General features: G+C 32.4%; 2 protein-coding genes across 3 annotated transcripts; one reads left to right on the top strand and one right to left on the bottom strand.

The window, feature by feature from the left end:
• The first annotated feature begins 474 nt into the window (after positions 1–474).
• LOC129299518 (40S ribosomal protein S23) lies at positions 475–2,341 on the top strand. Its single transcript, XM_054937993.1, has 4 exons — positions 475–573; positions 1,428–1,583; positions 1,682–1,808; positions 1,995–2,341. Exons 1-4 carry the CDS (start codon positions 569–571, stop codon positions 2,133–2,135), a joined length of 429 nt encoding a protein of 142 aa, XP_054793968.1. The 5' UTR covers positions 475–568; the 3' UTR covers positions 2,136–2,341.
• A 4,723-nt stretch (positions 2,342–7,064) lies between these two features.
• On the bottom strand, positions 7,065–11,865 carry LOC129299515 (uncharacterized). Of its 2 annotated transcripts, none has more exons than XM_054937991.1 (8): positions 11,596–11,865; positions 10,570–10,758; positions 9,992–10,471; positions 9,636–9,670; positions 9,416–9,508; positions 9,132–9,282; positions 8,379–9,028; positions 7,065–8,150 (listed from the first exon to the last, which is right to left on the bottom strand). In XM_054937991.1, exons 1-8 carry the CDS (start codon positions 11,726–11,728, stop codon positions 7,197–7,199), a joined length of 2,685 nt encoding a protein of 894 aa, XP_054793966.1. In that variant the 5' UTR covers positions 11,729–11,865; the 3' UTR covers positions 7,065–7,196. The 2 variants fall into 2 exon arrangements, with proteins under 2 accessions (XP_054793966.1, XP_054793967.1); XM_054937992.1 differs by having other exon boundaries at positions 9,132–9,279.
• Positions 11,866–24,610: the final 12,745 nt, after the last annotated feature.

Genomic DNA, 24,610 nt, shown 5'->3' with positions numbered 1-24,610 from the left:
TGATTCACATGATAAAAATTATGATTGCTTAAATAAAAATCTGTGATTAAGAAAATGAAACTAGACCTGTTATTTTTATTTTAAACAAGTGATAATTTAATCATTTAATCTAAAATTATTAATATCACCAAGGTATCCAAAAGTTTTAGAAAAATTATGGCATTTTAAGGAATGTGACATGCTAATTTTTTTTTAACCATTTTCCTTTTTTAGAATTGTGTTATTGTTAACGACGATCTTCAACTTTATTTGCGAGGTGACGTTTTCTTTTTTTCTTTGTTTTTTTTTTTTCCTGTTTTAAGGTCTGAACGTCTTTTTTTTTTACCCCTGTTTCACGAGGGCGTCACCAAATATGTAGTAACAGTCATGTAAGGCCCATTGGGCTTGTCGACATTCCACGCGTGTATCACACGCGGCTCATCGCTGAAGTAGGCCCGATAAAATTTCCATTCCTCCCTATATAAACCTCTCGCTGAAGCCGATAAGTAGGGTTTCGTGGTGCGTGTGGCCGCTGTTAGCATTTCTTTGACGTCGAACAGTAGCGGAGGAGGACCAAGTAGCCGTCACCATGGGGTAATGGAATCCTTGCTTTGTCCAGAACTAATGTTGTCTTCCTAGCTACTTGAGAACCTGTTATAATTCGAAATTATTATTTTCTCATAATCCTAAATGTTCTTACCTGGTGCCTTTTGTTATGTATTTTTAACGTCTTTAGAAGTTTGCTGTTTGCTGTTTTTTCCCTGTGTTGCTTTGCCCAAAAATTGATGAGTAAGAAATGAAGTTGTGGAATCCGGTAATATGTTGTTTTTTATTTTTTATTTTTTGATATCGTATGGTTCCTTATGCTTACTCCTTGCGGATCCACGAAGTTTGTGATGTGTTGTATAATGTTTTCACTGGACACCAATATGATCTTGGAAACGCAATTTTAGCCTTTGAACTGCTCGTTTCGTTATCCCTTTTCCAGTGACAGTTAGTATATTGTTTTCTTAACTTAGCTCTTATCTTCTTTCGGTTCTGTTTCCTTTTCATCTATCTTGTGGGGAATTTGGGTAATTATAAACTGAAGACGCGGTAGTGTATTTGAATTAGTCTAGGTTTTATAAGCAATGTGATGCGGCGTGTTCGCGGACGAAGATATATGGTTGGCTGTAACTTAGCCTGATATTGAGTAAAGAAGTGTGATTATTTTTGTATTGAATATTAGGGGGGAATAATATTTTTCCCCTTGAGATTCCCTGTTAAAATTGTTGGTGATGCTGTGAAACAACACTTGAAATTTGTTTCTATGATAGTACTCATTTAATTTTGCCTCGTTTTAAAAAGTTGGTTTGCATTTAATTTACGGAGAGGGATGCATGTGAAGAAAAGAACTAAATAACATTTGTATGTAATTGAATTACTCACCTTGGCTGGGTTTTCCACAGGAAGACAAGAGGTATGGGAGCTGCCCGCAAGTTGAGGTCCCACCGCAGGAGGCAAAGGTGGGCAGATAAGGCATACAAAAAATCTCACCTTGGCAATGAATGGAAGAAGCCTTTTGCTGGATCTTCCCACGCAAAGGGTATTGTTCTTGAAAAGATGTGAGTTTAAATTCACCTGCCCTTTGTAATCCTTTCAAAAAACTTTCATTAAAGCTTCTAATGTCTGGATGTTGACACGGTATTCCCCCATGTGCCAGAGGTATTGAGGCTAAGCAGCCCAACTCTGCCATTCGTAAGTGTGCTAGGGTTCAACTTATCAAGAATGGGAAGAAGATTGCTGCTTTTGTCCCTAACGATGGTTGCTTAAACTACATCGAAGAGAATGTAAGGCCCTTTATATCTCCATCTGTGTGTGTGTGTGTTTTAATGATTCTTGTTCATTATAATATTGCCAAGAATAAATGTCAACTTCTTGTATTAAAAAAGGATATAGAAGTCAACATCCTTAATTTCTTTTAAATTGCTCACATATATCCATTGTGGATTATGGGTTGTGCCACTTGGTTGTAGGACGAAGTCTTGATAGCTGGATTTGGACGAAAGGGTCATGCTGTGGGTGATATTCCCGGGGTCAGATTCAAGGTTGTGAAGGTATCTGGTGTCTCGCTCCTTGCTCTCTTCAAGGAGAAGAAGGAGAAGCCAAGGTCTTAAATTAATTGGCGCTTCTTGGTTTTTCGTAGTTTTTTCTTCAGTGTTACGAATCTTGCTTCCTGATGTGGAAATTCGTTGATGAACAATTTTGAATCTCTCCTTGTACGCCAACCCAGTCTACCTCTAGTTATTTAGTCAACTTTTACACCAAAATTACCATATCTGCTGCGCCTTATTTTAATCTTATTGACGTTATCCATTGAAAATTTACTGGTCAGTGCAATGGTTAACTCGACAAGAAATCGAGGGCTGGGTATTACGACTTACAATGTTGTTGGTGCTTTATTACATGGAGTTTATTGTAAGCTTTGGTTTGTAAAATTTGATGACAATTGGAGCAGTAGAGGTGCCTAAGGGATTTCAAAATAGTGTCAAAGGAATATAACGTGAATGAATGGAAGCTGACCGACTGGCGGTAGGGTACTGGCTTTTGCGTTTACATCTTGAAATGTAATTACATGCGACTTTTCCCAGATGATAAACTTGAGCGGCGTCGATAATCTGATTCGCATTGTAATGGTTTTGGTCGTAGTAGACCAATTATGGCTGCGGGGAATGATGGGGGTAGTAAGGACGGAGCGAAAGTTAGTCATTATGTGGCATTACTATATTCAACTTATTCACCCAAAACCCAAAAATGCGATTGCATTGAGCATTGTGCTTGATGTCAAACTGCAGAATCGTTTTGAGATTTCTTTCCTATCTGAAGTCAAGGGTGATAAGCGGGGGCACTCCAGTGAAAGATTTGGGGCTTAGTGGAACTGGTTCGAGGCTTTCAAAATATAAATATAATTGGTACGCTTGAATTTGAATTTTAGAATTAAAATTTTATTTTATTTAAAATTCATGCATTTATAATTTTTTATTTGGGTAATTTGAAAATTTTTAAATGAAAAATGAGTTGGAATTGGAAATATAAACAAAAAATTGTGAATGGTGAGTTTTTTATTATTATTTTGTTTTCTGTTTTTATGTTTTTAAAATAATAAAAAATATAATTTTAAGTCTATGTTCTTTTCTCATATTTTATTATTAATTTTTATATTTTTTTGGATGTTTTTAGTTTTTATACTTTTATTTTTTATTATTTTATATCCATTTAAAGTTCTTATATTTTATTTATGGGGAACTTAAAATAATAAAAAAAAATCTAGAGATGAGAAACACAAAAAGAGTTATAAGAATCAACGACAAAATATGATTAAAATATAGAGATTTAAAGTTATGTTTTGTTTAAAATAATTTGATAAAGTAGTTTTTCAAAAGTTTTGGCAATAAAAAATGAAGAAAATGTATTGGAATGGCTACCTCAAAAAACATTTAAATTGGTAAAATCAAGGATAAGAGAATAATTGATTTTATTAATGTAATTGTTATTGATAAAAATATGATATTTCTTTCATTTTCTTTAGTTTTTCGAAATAAAGAATAACAATATATTTATATAATGTTGGTTTTTTTTGTTTTTTAGAACAGATAAAGGAAAATATATTTTTAAACAAGTTTTTTCCTTTTTTTAAATAAAATACTGTTATGAAAATAAATATACTTGAATTTATTTTTATTTTTTAATTGATCATAGCAAATAAAAGATGAAAAACAATATGAGCGTTGTTTGTGGCTGCGAATGCGAGGGAAAAAAAAACTAGTGTGTAAAAAGAATTTAAAATTATAAAAAAAATGAAAATGAGAAATTGATTTGAATTTAAATCAAATTTAAATTTATAAATCTTTGTGTATTCAAACGAATAATTTAATTTCAATTTAAAGACAAATTTTTATAGGTAAAAACAGTGTAAATTAACCTTTTTTTCAAGCCTAGAAAAACGTCCAAACAAAGGATAATTCAAGAGCATATTGCTGTGCGCAAGTATCAATCACAAAGTTGTGAAAAGCAAAATCAGCATGGCTATTGCGTGCATTCTTGGCAAGGAGGTCCGCCCAAATTAAGTGTTTCTCTGCTACAGTATTTCAATTCATAGTCCTCCATGACAGCAACGCATAATTTAATAGCATCAATGAGGTCCCAAACAGGGTGTTCCTGGTTATCATCCCTGAAAATCAGATTAATCTCCTCAAGTGAGTCAGAATGTATGCTTACTTTCTGGAAGTCATGTTGTTGACAAAGATGATCGCCATGTAATATAACTACGAGCTTGGCTTGCAGTAAAGCCAAGTTTGTGTTGAAAACCTAAGAGCAATATGCTAAATTCATCTCTGAAGAGTCCGCAGCAATCCCTTGGTGGTTCATCAAAATAGAAGCGTCTAAAGACGTGAAATCTTTAGGATCTATTTTGAAGTCCTTCGCTGATGGTATCTTCAGTGAGTTTGTCTATGCATAAACTTCTAACGGTGTTCCCGTGCACATCACCTCCTTTGAAAATCTGCTCGCATCTAGAAGAAGTCCAAAGGAGCCAATAGACCAATGCAAAAGCTTTGCACCGAGGCCATTTTTTAAACTTCCTTTACCTGCCTCAGTACGAGCATTCCAGTCAAGCCACATTCGCAAATCACCAGAGAAAAAAGCATTCAAAAGGTTAGGATTAATAATATCACACCAGATCTCACGGGCTGCACTCATGGAGAACATTTAAAGTACTCTCCTCACTATCTATCACATTCAAATGGACAGAGAGAATCATTTGTAAGGTTTTTTTGGGCTTTAAGTTAATTCACAGGTAGTCTATCATGAGAAGCCAGCCGAAGAAAATGCTTAATCTTCTCAAGCATGGGCTACTTTCACATTTTTGTCCATATGGAAATGGCACAACGAGGACGATTCCTTCTTGTAGACAAGTAGGCATCTTTGACACTAAAGCAGAAATCAAAAGAGGATCTCCAATATAAAGGATCACTGCCATTTGGATTGTGCCTTCAAACAGACATGATCTGGCGAATAATTGCAGTCGATAGGAAGGGATTGCAAGCATCCACATTCCAGGCTCCATTAGAGAGAATGAAGTCTCCCATTCGAGCTTTGTGATCAGCAAGCCATTCATTAGCAACAACATAGGCAATGAGAGGGTTTTCCAAGGGGCTCCATTTGTCCCACCCGAGTTAGTATTCTGACCATTTCCAATTTTTCTCCCTACGCAGAAGGTGAAGTCATGCCATACCTTGACAATGCTTCTCCAAGTATAGGAAGTGACAATTTCGCTTTTTACATAAGGGGTCTCATCATTGCTGCAATCATATTTAGCTCTTAAGCATTCAACCAAGAGAGTATCATGCTTGGTTAATAGAGTCCAACAGAGTTTATACATGAAGGCTTTATTTTTAGTGCCCAGGTCTTTGAACCTCAAGCCACTATCAGGTTTTTCGTTAATAAAATTCTACCAAGAAAGGGTTTCTTTTCATGTAATGTTTGAGTCTTCCTTTATTGTTTTGTTGGCTTCAGAAATAAAGCTTCCATAGGCTACTCCATTGAAACCCATAAGCGACTCCTTATATGAAAAGGATTTCTTTTCATTCTATTGAGGTAGAGGATGTTCCTACCCAGCATCATGATCCATCTTAGATGACCCTTCATTTGGAGAAAGAGTTGGAGAGTCAATATTCTGCATGGGAGAAGACGAGGCATGTTCGTCCATGGATGAGAATGCCATCTTCAAGACATTAGTTTTTAGCTTAATGCCACCTTCCTTTACTAAATCTTCCATTGGCCGGTTTGGCGGCTGTTTTCAAAGGCCATTACTATCAATTTCCATGAGAGCCCAGGCATGCAACCCAAGAGAGAGACTGATAGACTCTGTTTTGCTGGAAAAACCTATAAGAGGAGATTCAGAAAAATACAAGAAAAGGGAAAGCATCTTTCTAAGGGGCAGAACGTTGACCTTGCTCTCCTTACTCTTAAGGAGAAAGCTAGTCAAACCTAGTATTGACTCATAGTGGTTTTAGGTCTGCTTTAGCAGAACTTGGTGTGGGAGACTGTGCACTTTGCTTTTGGTTATAGTAGCCGTTAGTTTCATTTGGGGGGGAGTAGTCATTACTTTTGGGTTTTGTTCAAGGGAGAGACTGGCTCTCAAAAACCAGAGGGCATGCTTAGATAGCATTGCATGTGTTTGGGTTCCATAATAGTGTTGTGAGTTCCGGCTGTAACTTGAGAATAGGGTTTGTTTGAATCGCTGAAGTGTCTTTTGTAACATTGATTCAGCCTTTTGGGATTATTATTATCAAACCCCAGTATTTCTCCTGATTTGTTGGTCATTAATCTCTATTATCTCTGCATATTTATCTGTTTAGCAGTAGAGTTCCACCAGAGACCTAAAATTACCTAATAGCCCTTACAATGTAATTTTTGTGAGAGTTTCACTTTTTGCCTGTGGCTGTGTTCTGTTTTTCCTTCCCTGTTCAAATTGCATAAATTAATTTTTGAATCGATAAATTTGACTTTAAATTTTAGATTTAAAATCTTATATTTAAAATTTATCTTTATAATTTTTTTTGTTTATATAGTATAAACAAATTTAAAATTAAAAAACAATGAAAAAGGGAGTTGGGAAAAAAATGAAAAGAAATGAAAGGATTAAAATATATTTCAAATAACTAAGACGCAGGATGGATATAAAATTATAAAAAATTATATTATATCAATCCAAATCGCTAAATTTTTATGATACAAATAGATCTAATTTAAATCCAAATTTTCACACCTTGTTGATTTTGAGCGCTCTACTCTGTTTATCCTTTAACTGCTTTAGCAAAAATTTGCGACGTTATTCTGAGTTCTAACCATTTTTCTTTTGGTGGGATTACGACAGCATTTACATATATACGCAAGTAACCAAAGAGAACGCAAATCTCCTCAATTATCCAATTCCTCCAAATCCATTCCCAATCTTCCATGACTAAACACAAAAACACTGCGGTTTATTTTCGGGCGATTATATGTAGGATCGTAATGTAATTCACATATTTAAGTTCTCGTGCTTCGGAATGATAATTCTTCTAATCAATAGCCTGAATATGATAAGTCAAATTAGAATCAAGACTTCAATAATTTCATTTTTCGCACAAAACAGAAAATCTAAAGAATCAATAGCCAAACTTTTCGAGGCAACCTCAGTTCTCTTTGCTCATGCTCTGTGGCAAGGACAAGTTTGATTTTACCTCTGCAACTGACGATTCTGCAGAAACTCTGACCAAGCCATCCATATTGCAAAAGGATTCTTTGACAGCAAAGGGTTTCCTTGTGTGAGCTGGTGAATATAGATCCTTGCGACTAGACAACTCCACAACATTAAGATTATCTTGGGAGTTGACGTCTGACTGAGAGCAAGAAAGAGAATGACTATCGAAGTTTTTCTGTATCTTCGAATTTATATCCATAACTCCAAGTTGACGGTTCAAACTATTAATTTCCGTAGCAATTGAATTCTTAGGATTATGGTCTCCAACCATAATATTGTTGTCTGGTCTATTCAATGAAGGCATGTTACCAGTACCTTCTGGACTCAATTTATCCATGGAAATGTCCATTGCTTCCTTGGTTTTCATCGCTTCATGAAGTACCGGACCTTCAACCTTTGGGAGATCAGATTCGCCACATTTAAGGCCTTTCCCAACAATCACACGAGATGAATTTTCAACATCACAAGTAGAACTTGAATCACTTTTATTAGGCTTTTCATCAGCAGTTCCATTTTTCTGTACCATACCAAGATTGAGATCTTGCATTCCTACGGGACGTCCTTCAGTCATGTTGTTACTCATGTTTCTGGTTGTGCTTTCAAGGAAAGTCTTGTTTGGAACTTCCACGGATATCTCAGAAGAGCTTTCAACATTCTGCAAAGCGCTAGGCGTCATATCATCATGAACGGGATTTGCTTGTGAAGTTTGCCGGTTATTGAGTTGTGCGTTTTTTATTGACACGTTGGATCTAGCTGACTGAACTTTTCCAAGCTTTGCTTTGTTTTGGCCTTCACTTGGACCAACACTACTTCCATAGGGCAAGCCACGAGGTACAACAGAGTGTGGCTGCATTCCCCCACGAGGGGTGCACCCTGACGATTTCATCTGCACAAGAAGTTTAACACTAAATCAACAAATTGGTGCAATATGGAAATGCGGAAAGAAATGGGTAAAAATAATAATTTATAAAAATATCTTCTGCATCGATCAAAAACAATATAGACTTTAAGCTAAATGACCAGGTCATTATGACAAAAACTTCTGATGAATTTCAGAAAATCGCTCTAGGAAAAACCTAAATACATCAAAGACATACAAAAATGTAGAACTCACCCCATCAAAAAAGCCAATCTTTGGTGAAGGCATTCGAAGGCCCGTTGGTTTCATGGGAGCTGATGGAAGGACTGTTCCTGCAGAAATGGACCTTGCACACTGACTGGCAGACCCAGTCAACTGACTCTCCTGCCCCTCTAAGCTTGAATCACTTGGAGAATTTAGAGAACTTGAAGCTTGTCGCGCATCAGTGTCTGAGAAGACCTTCCTGCAAGAGCTACTATCACTGCTAGTCCTTGAGCTATTAGACCTATTTTTACTCATACAAGTTGATGATGAAGACTCTGAAGACCGGTCACTGATAGAGCTAGCAGGTGAAATGCTAGAAGAGAGCTTGGTGACAGACATCAAGCCTGAGAAGCTATGATTCCCAGAGTTGGCTTTATTTCTTGGAGCAATTTTTGATGGTGTCCTGACAACTGAGCCAGATGCGGGTGGCTTAATGGTGCCAGCACCAACCTTTCTGCTGATGGAATTCAAAGGAGATTTACTGATATTACCAGATGAATTGCTACCAGAAGATGTGGGTCTTGATTTTTTCTTGGTTGCTACTGATGGAGCTGAGGAAGATTTGGATGCTACTGCGGTCTTAGGCACGATACCTCCAGAGCCCCCAATGGTGGGTGCTTTTGGCACTGAACACACATTTCCTGAAAGGTCAAATTAACCAAAAAAATGATTTACAAATCAGAGAGGTATAATCTTGGGCCTAATTTTGGAAAACAAAATAAAGCCAGAGCAAAGGTTAACCACCACCAACTCGTTTTGTTTTTTCCTTTTCACTTCCAACATGCAGACCACCAAGAGAGGCTCTCTTTGTTGACATTGTTAAACGTGGAGTTGCCTTGGCAGGTAATTTAGGTTGCTTTGCAGTAGATGGCTCTCCCCTCCTGGCACTGAGCTTCTTCAAAACAAAAGAAACTGGTGTTAGCAACATAAAGTCACCAAAATTTTTAAGACTTCTTGACCTCCGCCTGAGCATTAGTTTGCCTACGTAGAGCAATGAGTTCTCTTCTCGCGTTTCTATATATTCATACCTGTGAAACTGGGGGACGCACAGGATTCTTGGTCATTTTTCCCAATAGTTGCACGCTGGTGGTACTTGGATTCTTAGAAGATGAGGCTTTCAACTAAAATAAACAAGAAGTTGTTTGAGGGATTTCTCTTAAAATTGTCTTTTTTTTTTCCATGAGATGAGAAGGAAATCATTGAAAAATTCAAATTATAAACATGTATTGATATTAAATCTAGTCCTACCTTGTTTCCAGAAGCCATGCAAGTCGTTTTTATCACTGGAAAGGGGGAAAAAAACAATTTAAGTAGACAATCAACTACCACAGCAGAAGTCAAGAATATAAGAACAGAGCGATTAAATAGTATTCATCCTGCTTTCTGCCTTGCTCATGACATGGTCAAAAGTGCAAAGGAAAAATTAGTGGCATGCAGAAAAGATTGCGGCTTAATTATAGACAAGAGCCCAATGCTCATCATGGTAAAGAGCTTATCCAGTCTAATTCTACAAATTTTCATAACCCCTTTAAGCGTGTTAACTAGGTAGCTAGAAATCGCCAGTACGACAATACAAAGTTTAAAGTGAGAGAAGAGAAACTTACAGTCAACAGTCTGGAGTCCTACAACACCGGATGACACTTGGCTATTTCTAATCGCCACATCGGAAGTTTCGCTGGATTTCTGAATTGAAGCTCTTACTTCGTCAAATAAATTAGCCTCTATACTTTCTAGAGTCAAGCTATCGCTTTCTAACGCAGAGACGGACTCACACGACTTGTGCACATCCTCTTTAATTCCTGGTAATGGCCGTTTACAGTCATCGGTCTGGGACCCTGCTACGCCTGACGTCAGTTTGCTGTTTCCAGATGCCACCTCAGACATCTTGCCTGATTTCTGAATTGAAGCTCTTATATCCTCGAATAAATCAACCTCTAGACTTTCCAGCGTCAAGCTATCACTTTCTAACGTAGAGATGGAATCACAAGACATGTATAAGTCCTCTTTAATTCCCGGTAGTGCATGCTTTTCATCCTTCTCTGCACCTTCAATTATGCTGGACAACTCCTCAGGATCCAAAACACCTGAATACAATAAACACATGGCACTAAAAATGAAAAACAACAGACGTCTTAATGAAGCAAGAAAACAACGCAAGTTCCAAGGGTTCAAAGATACGTACCAGCGCTTGTGAAAAAAGCACTATCCCAAGCTAAACTTTTACGCAAATTGCACTTGTTTTTCTTTGCCTTTCCCATTTCAAAGGTTTCATTTGGCCGGGGCTCCTGCTCCCACTCTTCAAGTTTGCTTACTGCGTCCTCGAACTTTTTTGAGTTTGGAGTGTCTAACAGCTCTGCATGCTCTTGGTTTTCTGAAAACATGTTATTTAAATAAGAATTAAAAATATGCATATTAATTTGAATGATTCAAAAGAAGGGGAGCGGGTAAAGAGAGTCTACATAGATTTGCACACAAATTTTAGAAGTGAACAAAACATGAGATTAAGACATGAAAAGCCCGGGCCAAGAAAAAGACATGGTCCTATAAATAATATGTTAAACTCAGTGCTTTGCGATTACATAGGAAATACAAGTCAACACCTTGCAACGAGTGATCCACCATAATTATATAGTCGAGTGACTGAGATACAACAGCCAGTGCGACAACTGACAATCATAACATCACTTATGCTTCGTCCCATTAGCCTCTAAATGCATAAATCTAACAAAAATGTCATGAATGAGTTTCATCTGGTTATATAAAATCGTAAACGTATCACTGAAGTCAAGATGCTAGGACAGGCGGAGATTCCTGAGGATATCATATCATAATTGAGACCACAACTATGTAGCTCAAAATTAGTTCTACTTATTTCCTAGAAACAATAAACCTTGATATCACTGAGATTTGCAGTGAGCAAGTTCTGCTTTCTTTGTTTTCTTTTCCTTAAAAACAGAAAGAAGGAAACATCTTAGCCAAATGAACCAGTAATACCCTATGTGAACAAGAGCAAGTATCAAAACCATCAGTAATTCAAGGTTCCGACAGCGTTCGAATGACGAAACACCAGTGAGGTAATTTAATAGAAACGTCAAGGGAAGTTAAGCAATAAAATCCCAACCAACAATCAGAATTTGATACGTCACGTATATCAGGACAATAGAAATTTTGAGTAATATCGCAGGCAACTGGGAGTTAAAAGGCCAACCGGAAAGGTGAACCGAATCTTGATTGTCGGGATTCCCCGAAAGGGGATCAAGAAGCGAATCGTCGGCCGACAAGACGTCGATAATGCTAAGTCGCCGATCTTGAACATCCTTCTGTCTTTGAGAACCCTGCATTTCAGAAAATATGATCGATCTGAAACGCGCTTAACCAGCGAAGACAAGCAAGGATGCGAAAGATTCTGAAAGAACAATCGAAAGTGAGGATCAGAGTAGGGCAACTCTCAGAGTCAGGGGCCAAGATAGGAGGAAGTTGTCCGGTTTGAGAATTTTGAACTGAGGAAGAAGCGGCTTTTTGATTCATTGTATTTAAAATAAATAATTAAGCATTTACCTTTTTAAATGAAAAATAAAGAAGACAGGGGGGAAATGGGAGCGGCATGTGGCACACCATTAAGCCGCAGCGAACTTCGGCTCCACGTTCAGAGTTCAAACTGTGAAATTCCGCAAATAAGATGAAAGTGAATTTTTTTTAATTTAATTATTCATTATTTAGTAATTTTTTGGCCCAAAAAACCATTTAGTGCTATATTTATTTAAAAAAAATGATAATAAAATTAAAAAATAAATTAGTAATAATTAAATTCTCGACAAATTGTTTTATAAAATAAATTATAGTAAATATTAATTAAAAGTTATAAATAAGAATTCATATCTTAAATTAATTGTTATATTTAAAATTTAAATATTATATTTGTAATTAAAATTTTTAAATTTATAACTACTTAAATTGATATTTATAATTAATTTTTTTAAAAAAATTTATTAAGAACCTGGATATTACTAATTTTCTTTTTTAAAATCTAATTGTCATTCTTCCTATTTAGTTTCCTTAATATAAGTTTTTTCATTTATAAAATTGAAATCATTAACCATAGTAATGGGAAGCGGGAATGATTTTATCAAGATTTTAAAAAATTAAATTGGTCATCAAATTAAGTAAAACATTAGTTTAAAGTTTAATGGTCGAACTATGATTGAATCATAATCAAACTATTTATAAATAATTTAATTATTTTTAATAATACACATACAAAAATGAAAAATAAATCTACCAATAATTATAAAACCAACATTTAATTTAAAAAATATTCAACTAAATGTAATTGTTCATAATTTGTTTTAAAAAAATCTCTCTATGTAGCATCCATTTGCGTCCTCTCCGCAATTTCCAAAGCAAAACCACTAATATACTCCACATGCATAAAAATTCTAAAACATCACGTTATATTTAAATAACATTAATTTAAATCAATTCTTCCTATCTTGCGTTGATCCAAAAATTTTAAAGTAAGGCTGTCAAACTTACAAATTAAAATAAATTTGTGATATGAATGTAAACTTAAATCATAAATTTATATAATAAATTTGTAAGAATTTACCGTTATTAATAAATAACTATTAAAAATATATGATTAAATAATTAAAATGTAAAATATGATCATAATTTGATTTAAATATATTTTAAATTTAAATATAAATTATTAAAATTAAATCCATCTACGTGAATAAATTATCATACTTAATGTAAAAATTTTAAAGTAGAGCAATTTAATTTTAGTATTCCTAGTTTTTATTAATATTAGTTTTTTAGCTCTTTAACTTTTATTTTCTTTGAAGCAGGTCTTATCATTTTTATGACTGAATTTTACATAGTATATATTTAACACGTTCAACTCAATAAAAAATCAACAAATTTAATTGAGTTTGCATTTAATTTGAGTTTTTAAATAAACTGAGATGATTTTGTAAATTAAAAATATAAAACAGTAAACTCAATGAATTAATTTGTGAGTTAATTGAGTTTGCATTTAATCTGAATTTATAAATAAATTAATATAATTTTATAAACTAAAAATGTAAAAACAATGACTCAGAAAGTTAACTTGAGAGCTTGATAGTAATGGTCCCTCTCCTATTCATTTTCTTCCTGCTATCCATCTCCTCTTTAATAATAATAATAATAATAATAATAATAATAATAAAAGCACGGCTACAAGCTTGCAGCGACAAGTCTTCAAAGGAATGTCCACTGCTTGTAGGAGGCGAAGGCTGATGGCCCTTTTCCTTCCATATTTTCAAGAGCCGGTCTTCTTCCTTATTTCTCTTCGTCGTCGGCCTGAAAGCTTGAAATAAATCTGTAGCATTTTTCCTCCAATCTCATGGTTTTGGTGCAGATTTTGGGACGCAAGCAGCACGCCAAATGTGATGTTTACAGTAAAATAACTTCTCTTCTTGCATTTTTTCTAAAATCTCTTTTATTTCTTCACATTTCATCTTTTCTCCTAGCTACTCAGTTCTTACTTTTTTCCTTTTAGACCTAATCGCTTGAACCAGTAAATCAGATGGTTTTTTTTTTAATCAATTCGCTGACCTAATCCTGGTTTTGCACCATCAATCGCACCGGATTGGTGACCAGTTCTCAATTTAATTGGTTGATTTGGCGATCTGATTCAGTTTTTAACACCTTGAATTTTATAGTCACAACTATTCTTGCATTTAAATGCATAACAGAAAATTAATAAAATTGTATATCTTAATCTTAATCAATGGGCAAAATAGAGATTACATTTACATCAAATCAAATAAGTAGTCTTTGAAATAACCATGTCGTCCAATAATTTAGTTGAAAAAAATATATTTTTCTAATATTTTTTTAATGAAAAGAAATTTTTAAAAATAAGAAAAAAAAGAGAAACATTTCCAGCCGTACAAACAGCCAATTTTTAATGATTAAATAACCTACCACCTTGTAAGAGCATTTGAATTTTAATTGAATATAATTAATTATAAAAATAATTGATTAATATAATTAACTTTAATTACAATTGACTATGTTCTAATACAATCTATTTATATATTATTTTTTTAAATTGATTTTAGCTACATAAATTATCATAAAATACATTATGTTTGAAAATTAAATTATTGATAAAGTTGTATTTAATATTATTAAATTTGTTAAACTTTATTTGAGAAATAAAATATATTATTTAACAGTAAAATTGAATTAATAAGCAATCTCTCAAAGCTTATTTTGAAATGTGATTTTAGCTCAATAATCAATTATAAAAAAATTGATTGTTTAAATAATTTTTACTAAAATAGATCATTTGGCTTGAAAAACTGATTTCACACTCAATCCAAACAGGCTGTAAGGGTATTTAAAGACTTAGTTTGGTTTGGTTTTGGCAAAAGATTAAGCCAAACCAAGCTAATCAGTTCACCTTAGAAGGAGATCTTGATTTTTTGATTAATCAATTTGGTTTGGTTTAAGTTGGGATCAAGCTTGGATGAATTTATTTGATTTTTTTCCCTATTTTTTCAAAATCCATATATAAAAAAATATTTATCAATAATGTCTAACTTATTAATTAGCATAATTCATTGAATTGTTATATGGATGAATGGAAGACTCCTCTTGCATATTTGACGGAAAATTTGTAGCCGTTCTTTTATATTGTGGAAAGCATGATATTTACATGGAAAAGGAAAAACAAACATATTTAAAAATGATTTTGGACTGTTGGTTATTAAATTAGTGATGATTTAAGCTAATGAGAGTTAAATAAAGTCAATAAGAATTATGAAACTCATTGCATGAGAGATTGAGCTTGTAGTAAGAAAGTTTAATTGTGTGAAATTTAGAAGTTCGAAGAGATGACTTTGGTGATTATTGGTAATGGTTGTTATTGTTCATTATAGCTTAACCTTGTGAAGCATCTAAGTGCTTGACTTTAGTTCGTTCTCAAAGATTTAAAATAATTGAGAAAAATTTATTTTGTCTTATTACTTGTTAAAGTAATTATAGGTGTTTATGAACTTGAAATTATATTTTATATACATGTAACTATATGAATTTATATATTGTCTTTATTTTAAAAATATGCAATAGGGCTTCGTACATCAATGTAATTGTGAAATATTAAAATGATGATTTAAACTCTTTGAATTTGGTAAATTTTGGTGAATATATGTAAAATCACTCTTATTAATCCATAATTAACTCTGATCTTAAGGTAATCATAAGGTTTAATCCAATTAGATTACCAAATTTATAAAAGTTACATAAATGGGATTCCAAGTTTTCAAACTATTGAAACACTTAAAATATACTTTCGTGAATCATAAATAAGAGTAAAGCAAGTTTACAAAAGCATAGGATGCCAATTTGTATCAAAACATTTGTACTAAAGTTGAAAAAATAAATGAGTATAGTAAAATGAAGGTGCTTCATGATATATCATTTATGCATTGTGGCATGTTTTTCTCTGTGTCATGTACCGGGAGCATCACACAAATTATGACAGCATAAGTGCTGTCAAATGATCGTTCTCAGGATAAACTTTTGATGCACCCTATTTCTTCGTTGGACATCTGATTGAAGTGATCTATTGTTTATAAAAAGATCTCTCAAAGCACTAACAAATAGCAGTATTCTCACTCACATATCATTTCTCATTAAAAGGTTGGATACTTATTTGTAAACTTACTCATTTTTCAATTCAAGCACAATTAGGGAGTCTAATTTCATATCCAAGTGCCAAATGCTCATAACAGCCTTAAGATCACAATCAATGAACTTTAACAGGCCTGTATAGTACACCATGACAACACAATAACTTACAAATTTACAATTTTAATGCTCAACCTCTTAATTGCACAAACAGAAAGCAAAACCAACTTACACATTACTTTAATACAGACATCCATATCATCAATTTTATTTTTACACTAATATTTTGACCTTAACTAAGCATTGATATCTAACATACAATATTATAAGGTTTAAAATACACAGTTTACTCAAATTATCAATATCAAATAGTACAAGTAGTCAAAATAATGAGGTTCCTAGTTGGCAATTTTTAAATCTTAAAATAATTTAGGCCTATGAGTTAGGATACTACAATCCTATGCCTCAAGTTATTTTTTTCCTATTTTAATCCAATGAGCTAGCACCTATACTATTAAAAAGAAAGGAGTGAGTACATCCACTCAATAACTAAGGCTAATCTAGCCTATAGAAATGTATGTCAACTAATTATAATGATACAAATGGAATTAACATATGATCACATATTCATAAATTTATCACAACAATAATCATTTCATTAATTTTAGTCACAATACATACAACTATGTGTTTGACAATAACAATATGTAAAGATCGCACGTGTCCTCAATAAGAGATGTATGACCACTATAATAACAATCATGAGGCTAAAGTATGATATACATGATCAATGCCATTTTTATACCCTCCTAATACATCCAACATAAACTAGTGGCTATTTAGTAAGCTGCGTGTAAAATTTCCAATTCTTAAACATATAATTAGTGTGTACTTAACTTTAAAGTAGAGCTCCAATGATATTTATAACTAATTTAATAATAAAAGATGTTATGAAAAGAAAAATATCAACCTTGGTTATATAAAAAACTTAAAAGGCTAAGTAAGAAAACCCCTTAAAGATGGGATCCCATAAATCATTAAATCTAAAAATTAGGTTTAAAAGGTCATTTATCCATCATAAATTAGAGTAAAAAATACTTAGGAAGCATGAGAAATAATTAATATTAAAAATAAGTTAAAATAAGGTAAAAAGGATCATTTTTTCTTAATAAGGGCATTTGGCTGCAGCCAAACAACATTAAGGTGCGACCAACACTTCTAGTGAAATTTTTAGCTACGGCCAAATAGTCTCGTGAAGTCCTTTGGCTATAGCCAAAAAGCTATTGGTCATGGCTAAAGATATGACAACAACTGTCATGATAGCTCCCCAACTATGAACTTTTGATGTGCATAACTTTTGACGTGCATAACTTTTGATTTGAACTTCCAATTAAGGTGATTTAAGTGTTCACACTTCAACAATTTTATAATCTAGCTAATGGTTTTAGTTTCATTTCAATTTGACATTAGATGAAGAATTTAGACACTCAGAACCACAATTTCACATTTTTACCTCTAAACCATCAACCAAGTATCCAAATCTCAAACCATAAGCTATTAGCCCACACAAGGACTTAAACCATACTCAATAAATCCTAATACGCTTGTCTAAATAGTCACAATTATCAAATAACTCTTAACACAAGAGTTAACCACCCAATCATCATAAAGCACATAATAGGTGGTGAATGAAATTATTTACATTCAAGTTAAATAATCACTCAAAACATGTTAAACTCATTTAATTTGTCAAGATATATTTGTTCAAACTATCTTAGCACACTACCATGGTCATATTAGGGGTTTGGACCCTTCTATGGCTAAGAAAATCAAAAAATAACTAAATTCAATGTTTAAGACTACAAATACAAGTAGATTTTAAACAAACATAAGTTAATATAAAAGATCTCTAGTTGGCAATAATTTTATTTAAATTACAAATAAAAGATAAAACTAGAGACATTATAATTGATTACTTAGTCTCTAGCTTTATAAGGCCTCCTTTTGCTCTTAACTTGATCTTCGCCTGTAAACATTAAACTACTGGAGTGAGATAAACATCTCATAACCAAGTAATTTAATCAAGTATATTAAAGTGTGGCAATCATAATAATTAAGAGTTTAATATCACATAAGGCAAACCAACATTATTCGCAATGCATTTTTATAATGTGTTTCACATGATCAAATGTAGCCGCTTTATACCACTCCTTATATCATCTAATCGAATTCATGGGCTATTATCTCATATAGGTTTAGTTCATGTGATTGGATTAGCCTCGCTCTCTAATTGTGAAGGGTCATCCAGCCAAAGGCTCTCACATTCACTCTTGGACTATGGATTCCCTCTACTCAAATTTTAAAGTATCATAAGTACCTGACCCACATCATCCAATTCAGGACAGGTGATACTGAGCATCGTGCCTGACCCATGCTGTACTTGTAGGTTATTAGCAATACTAAATACATGTAGTAATGATGTATGCCAACCACTGTGCATAAACTCAATAAAGGCTACTCCACATGCATTTTCTATCATAATCCCTCTACTATACTAAGGTAAATTCTCACCCATTATAATCATGCAAGTTCAATCAACAAATGTGAATAGAAGCTCATACATATCATAGTAATTCATCATCCTTATAATTTTTAGAACTTGCACGGTTATCACAGTTTATACCACATTATAGTTTACAATGGCTCATTATATAATCAACTCATAGTTGATCTAAACCCACAATTCATATTTTAATTACCAGATAATATCTATATAAATATAATCACCAAACACTTCATCATAATGAGTTATGTTTCATATTTAGGTAATAGTTTAAAATCAACATATTCATCCATAAGCTCATTTCAAGTTATCTATAATAATGCTTAAAATGTAAATGCAAATACAATGATATACTGTACTTAAATTTTTGATTACCTCAACTCTTGGTTTACTAACCAAGAATACTCGTGAGTACTAAATGGAGCCTCCAATAAGCTCAATAGCCCTGGCAATGATCAATTTACAATTAAACACATCAATAGTTATTAATGACCAATTATCTTTAATTAACTCTAATCAAGGCCTAAACTTAAAAATATCATTATGATCATTTACCCACAACTGAATTTATTTTTAACTTCCATTAGTTCATTTAGACTCTCATCAGTCTAATCAACACCATTAATACTTCGTACCTTCTTAACACAATTAATTAGCTCTAGAATTTACTTCAAACCTCAATTTAAAATCCTAAAAATTCATTAGTATCATAACTCAAAGGTTAGACACTTAAATAAACACCAATTAATCCCTTTGAAGTTAAAATTCTAGGAAAAATCACAACCCATTTTTGGATTCTTAAAGAACTGCAAAAAACAATGATAAAAATGCACAAGAGAGGAAGAGAAGAAGTTGTCGGCACTTACCTAAGTGATTAGAAGCTCCAAATAGACTCAATTAAATTCTCACAATAAGCCCTAGCAAAGCTCTTCTCGTTTAACTTCAAATTTTAACTTAACTCTCTAATTTTTTGAGCTAAAATGTGGATCTGGAGGCTTCAAAATTGAGTTTTGATTGCGGCCAAAGACCAAAAATTTAGGTTCTAAACCCAATTCATCTAATTGGGCCCAAATGTGGCCTAATACCACCTAGGGTCTAATTCTAAGCACTAACTAGGGTCTGATAGACCTATTACTTGTCTATACATTATCTTTTAATCTAAATTAACTCTCAGTTGTCTAATTCATCCTTAATAACCTAATTAACCTTAAGTTAAATTTTTCAAAATGTTACACTACACCCTTGTAATTGGATTACCCAAGTCTTTAGCTAGTGAGAAGCTACACAACTAAGATTATTACACTTACTTATGAGTCCCAATTTCTTCTAATACTAATAACCATAGGTGTCGTACCATTAAACTAGTCTCCTCATGAATCGATAGATAGTAGTTAAATTCAAATCTCTTGATAGATAACTGGGATAGCTTTTCAAAGAATAAGTGAGATAATAAAAATAAAAAGGTAAGCCATCAAGCTCTAAAAGATGGCGTTACCTTTTGGATTTCAATTTTTGTACTCCTCTTCCTACGACAAATTCTTACCACAAGGATCATGCCATGCACCCATGCTCAACTCATAATATGCACACATTTATACATCAACTCTTGATTTACAAGCTCTTAAGAATTTAAATCATGGTATGCATTTTCAATCATCAAAATTTACTAATATAGCCTTCTATTTATAACATTTATTCCTTATTACAGTCTCAATCTTCTCCTCAATCTCATTCAATTCAAATTGTCATCATCATATCATATGATTCATTCATGTTAGCATATTTATGCACAAATAAAATCATTTATCATCAAGTTACACATGAACATATTATTAAGGTTAAAGTCAATGTTTACGCCATAATTGCATCCAATACATGTTCAAGGCATATCTATCTCTTCCCCAACAAATTATAATGACTTATAACTAATTAACAAACAAATGCATAAACTAAATTTTTTTTTGATTACCTCAAACTTTTGAAAAGTTAAAAGTTTATCCTTCAATGTAATTTCTCCCAAAGCTTCTCAAAAGATTGAATGGTGCCAAATTATAATTAATCTACAAATTAATTACATCAACAATCATTAATATTCTCATTAGTATAAATCCTAATACTCTGGCTCAACACTTTCAACTCACAAAAATCATAATCTTTTACCTTCAAACATACCATTAGGTTCAATAGCTACTTTTAATTCATATTATCATTAATAGACCATTGAATCATTATTGATGGCAATTAACTTTTCTAACTACCTCATTAATTACCTGATCTTGGTAATTAATTGCCTCCACCAACCAAGCACTTGTAAAATCATATTTATTAGGTTTAAACAACCAAACCATTTCTATTAAATCTACTTAGATCAACAGGTTTGGGCTCATAGCCTCAATAGATTGAAAATCTTCTTCCTTAAGTTTCACACCTAAAAAATGCGACATGAACAGCACACAAGAGCAAAGATTCGACCTTCAAAATGAAAACGACAAAATAGGGGTCGCCACTAAAATGTCGAGGAAAATCTTAAGAAACATTTAAATGAGATAAAGATGGTCCATGAAATAAGAAAATAGGTTTGAGAGTTGATTGAGTGCGGGAAAGATGTTAGGTACATCATAACACCCATTTGTGAGAATGGTTGCCTGAAGTTAATTGTGCTAAATTAATATGACTTTAAATTTACTTTAATTATCCCTTTCTTATTCACATGTTTGGTATATAACAAATGATAATAATAAAATAAAGAACATTTATTTAATTACAAGGGAGAACTTGACCTAGAATTAGGCTTGGGACCTACATACTCTACTATAGGGTCAAAGTTCATGTAGTTTAGCATTATAAGTTGTTGGTAAAAAATTTTTTAAGAGAGTTTAATTAAAAATAATTTACTATTTTGTAAATAAAATAATTTATGAAATTTGAATGTGTGTGTTTCAACTTGCAAAAAAGTAATTTGATTTCAATTATTTTCTCCACTTTTTTGAAATTTTAAAATAAGAAAAAAGAAAAATAGTTTAAATTTTTTCATTTTATTATTATTATTTTTAAAAATTTAACCGCTATACCTGTAGAGTTTTATTGGCACATACAATGATACAATTATTTAAATATTTGTGGAGATTTTAAAATCTCACATGATAAAATATTTTAACAACTTAATTTATTTACTTATATTTTTAAGTATTTATAATATTTTTCTTAAGCACGTATATACATATTTTTTAAAAAATTTAATCGTCATACTTGCAAAGTTTTATTGATTTATATGGTAATATAATTATCTTAAATATCTACAGAGATTTAAAAATCTCACTTGACAAAATTATTAGATAATATATTATTTCAAAATGTTTTTAAACTTTCTTGATTTATCATATAATAAATATTTCTATAAAAATCATAATCGTTACAATTACGGAGTCCTATTGGCTCACATAAAGATATGATTATCCTAAAGGTATATGAAAATTTAAAAATCTCACGTGACTAAAAGAGCTAGTCATGCCATAATTTAAATATATTAATTTAAGTAATTAGTTTGAAATGTTTATTATATTATATATTCACAATTTCTACTTATTAATTTACTATATAAATTAATAATCACTATAGCTATGAGAATTTGTTATCCCATATGATGAGATGATTAATTTGAATATGTATGAAGATTTTACAAATCTCACATGATACCACTTAAATGTTTTTAGTTGATTTAAATCATATTTGGGAAAGGATAAAAACAAAATTATTAATTTAAATAATGAGCCACTGGAACCCATGTTTAATATATAAAAATTCACTCTTGCATGGGTTTTCTATGGCTTTGTATTCAAAAAATATACATATATAAATTCATACCTGTGAAATCTTATTTATTTACATAGTATGAAATCATTTTAAATACTTGCAGAGACTCTTAAAATCTTACATGGCAAAATTTAAAAATTGATATTTATGTTTACCATTTGAGTATGAAAGGATATATATGTTCAAGGATAATTCATTTAAACAAAATTCACAGAAGCAATATAATAGGGAGCGGACCATTATTTTCTTTTGACTTGGCCATGCAATCTTAGATACTTGGCTTGATGCTTAAAAGATATTTAAAAGGAAGAAAAATAAATAAATGAAGCAGCAACATTCTTCCTTTAAAACAACAATCATATAAACCATGTAAGTAGCCATTATATAATTCCCCAACAGTACTAATTTTTCTCCAAAAATGATTAACACCAAATCGAAATCTCATCCTTATCAATAAGATAACACCAACAAACTTGCTGAGTCTATGCATTTTTTTCATGCTAAATGCATTTAAAATCCAACTTACAATCGCAAGAATCCCTCATGGCTTGAGACACACAATATGATGAGGATGTGCTCAAAGCTAAATCAAAACAATTGGGATAGCAAATAGAACTTTAGTTTAGAGTTTTTTTAAAGAAATTCAGAATGCATAACATTTACAAGTTTGGAAAAAGAGATAATTACACAACCCCTCTTACTGAAGTGAACAAAAACATTTGAGCTTAGCAAATTACCATAGTTAGTATGCAACCAATATTTGATTCCTAAGTACCTGGAAGATCCTAAAAATGAGAGAGCTATACCTTTAACCATTAAAAGGCACAATATCACACAGGAGATTATAAGTAACTAATTAGTGACCCCATACTAACTTATGCCAACCATATAAGAACTTTAAAAAAGAGAGGGAGAGGAAAAAGTATTTTTCAAACCATGGCCTTTATCTAAAAATTTTGAACTAGGTAGGATACTCTTATATTCACCAACATACCATACATACATACAGACATACATACATACATACATACATAACATACATAATATATAATATCTATATATTTAATTGATAAAAGTGGCAATCAAGGACAATGTAAGCAGATTAAACTCCTTTCATACATAAATGCATTCATATATTTAAGGATGACCTAATCAAAATAGGAATTAAAAGGGGTGCTTGTATGAGCACTTTTGGCAATGATATCTACACAAGTTATGGTTTCCTGTGATCATCACCACATATTTTCAAACACCTTAATGGACATCTTTCATGATGCAAACAACACAATAATGAGATCAATTTTTTTTAGAAAATGGGAAAGAAAGTACTTCAACAAAAGAGGTCATAGATTGCCAATCTATCTCCAATCATGTAAAAGGCTTAAACAAGCATAAATCACTGAGGTAGAACAAACACTTTTTCATGATAAGAGCATATATAATAATAAAACCAGAGAGCACTCCATTCTAATAAGCACATGTGCATATACAAAACCCATCACAATATAACAAAATCTACTAGCAATATATATCATCTTTTATTAAGGCAAGGAATCAATCTTAAAGTTTAGAAGTAGAACATCGAATTGATTTTGATCTAAATGCATTAAATCAAACAAAGATTGACTTTAGACCTTTTAATAAAGATAGTTATCTCTAATTAGCTCTTCTTCTTTTTTCCTTCATTTTAATATACTCCCCTTCATGGTTCAGTCTTCCCTTCTATATCATGTGGCTGCTTTGCTAAGCTTTGGATCGCTCTCCTTTGGCTCGCTCTCCTTTAGCTCTTTTCTTGTTCACTATTACTCTTCCCTCTTAAATTCATCTCCTCTCAAAGCTTTGATCACCTCATTCTCCCTATTCTTCTTATGGCTCTAGATCGACCTCTCCTTTATTGCTTCAGTTGGTCTCTCCTCTGCTTTCTCTAGCCCTTCTCTCTCTCTCTCTCTAAGCCTACATCCCACTAAATTCTATCGTGGTCTCTACTTTTATAGAAGATGAATAACATACTTGAACTGCACAAATCTATTGAAATTTGACTTGATTTAACCTTTCCTTCATCACATGACATGGATTTCCTCTCTTGCAATGCCTATCTTCATCAGTGCATCTCTGATCTTTCCTCTTCTTGCCAAATTTCACATCTAATCTTGAAAGTAGATGCAGG

Source organism: Prosopis cineraria, unplaced genomic scaffold, assembly GCF_029017545.1.
Source record: "Prosopis cineraria cultivar Desert tree isolate PC_DT_omini unplaced genomic scaffold, ASM2901754v1 PC1186, whole genome shotgun sequence".
Classification (NCBI taxonomy): domain Eukaryota; kingdom Viridiplantae; phylum Streptophyta; class Magnoliopsida; order Fabales; family Fabaceae; genus Prosopis; species Prosopis cineraria.
Note: the sequence above shows the minus strand (reverse complement) of the source record. Positions and strands in the feature narration are given on the sequence as shown.

Coding starts and splice junctions, on each gene's coding strand:
- LOC129299518 (XM_054937993.1), top strand. Junction 1,584..1,681: donor GGTATTGTTCTTGAAAAGAT/GTGAGTTTAAAT, acceptor CCCATGTGCCAG/AGGTATTGAGGCTAAGCAGC. Junction 1,809..1,994: donor TAAACTACATCGAAGAGAAT/GTAAGGCCCTTT, acceptor ACTTGGTTGTAG/GACGAAGTCTTGATAGCTGG.
- LOC129299515 (XM_054937991.1), bottom strand. CDS start 11,728: ATGCAGGGTTCTCAAAGACAGAAGGATGTTCAAGATCGGCGACTTAGC. Junction 10,472..10,569: donor TGCTTTTTTCACAAGCGCTG/GTACGTATCTTT, acceptor TATTGTATTCAG/GTGTTTTGGATCCTGAGGAG. Junction 9,509..9,635: donor GCATGGCTTCTGGAAACAAG/GTAGGACTAGAT, acceptor TGTTTATTTTAG/TTGAAAGCCTCATCTTCTAA.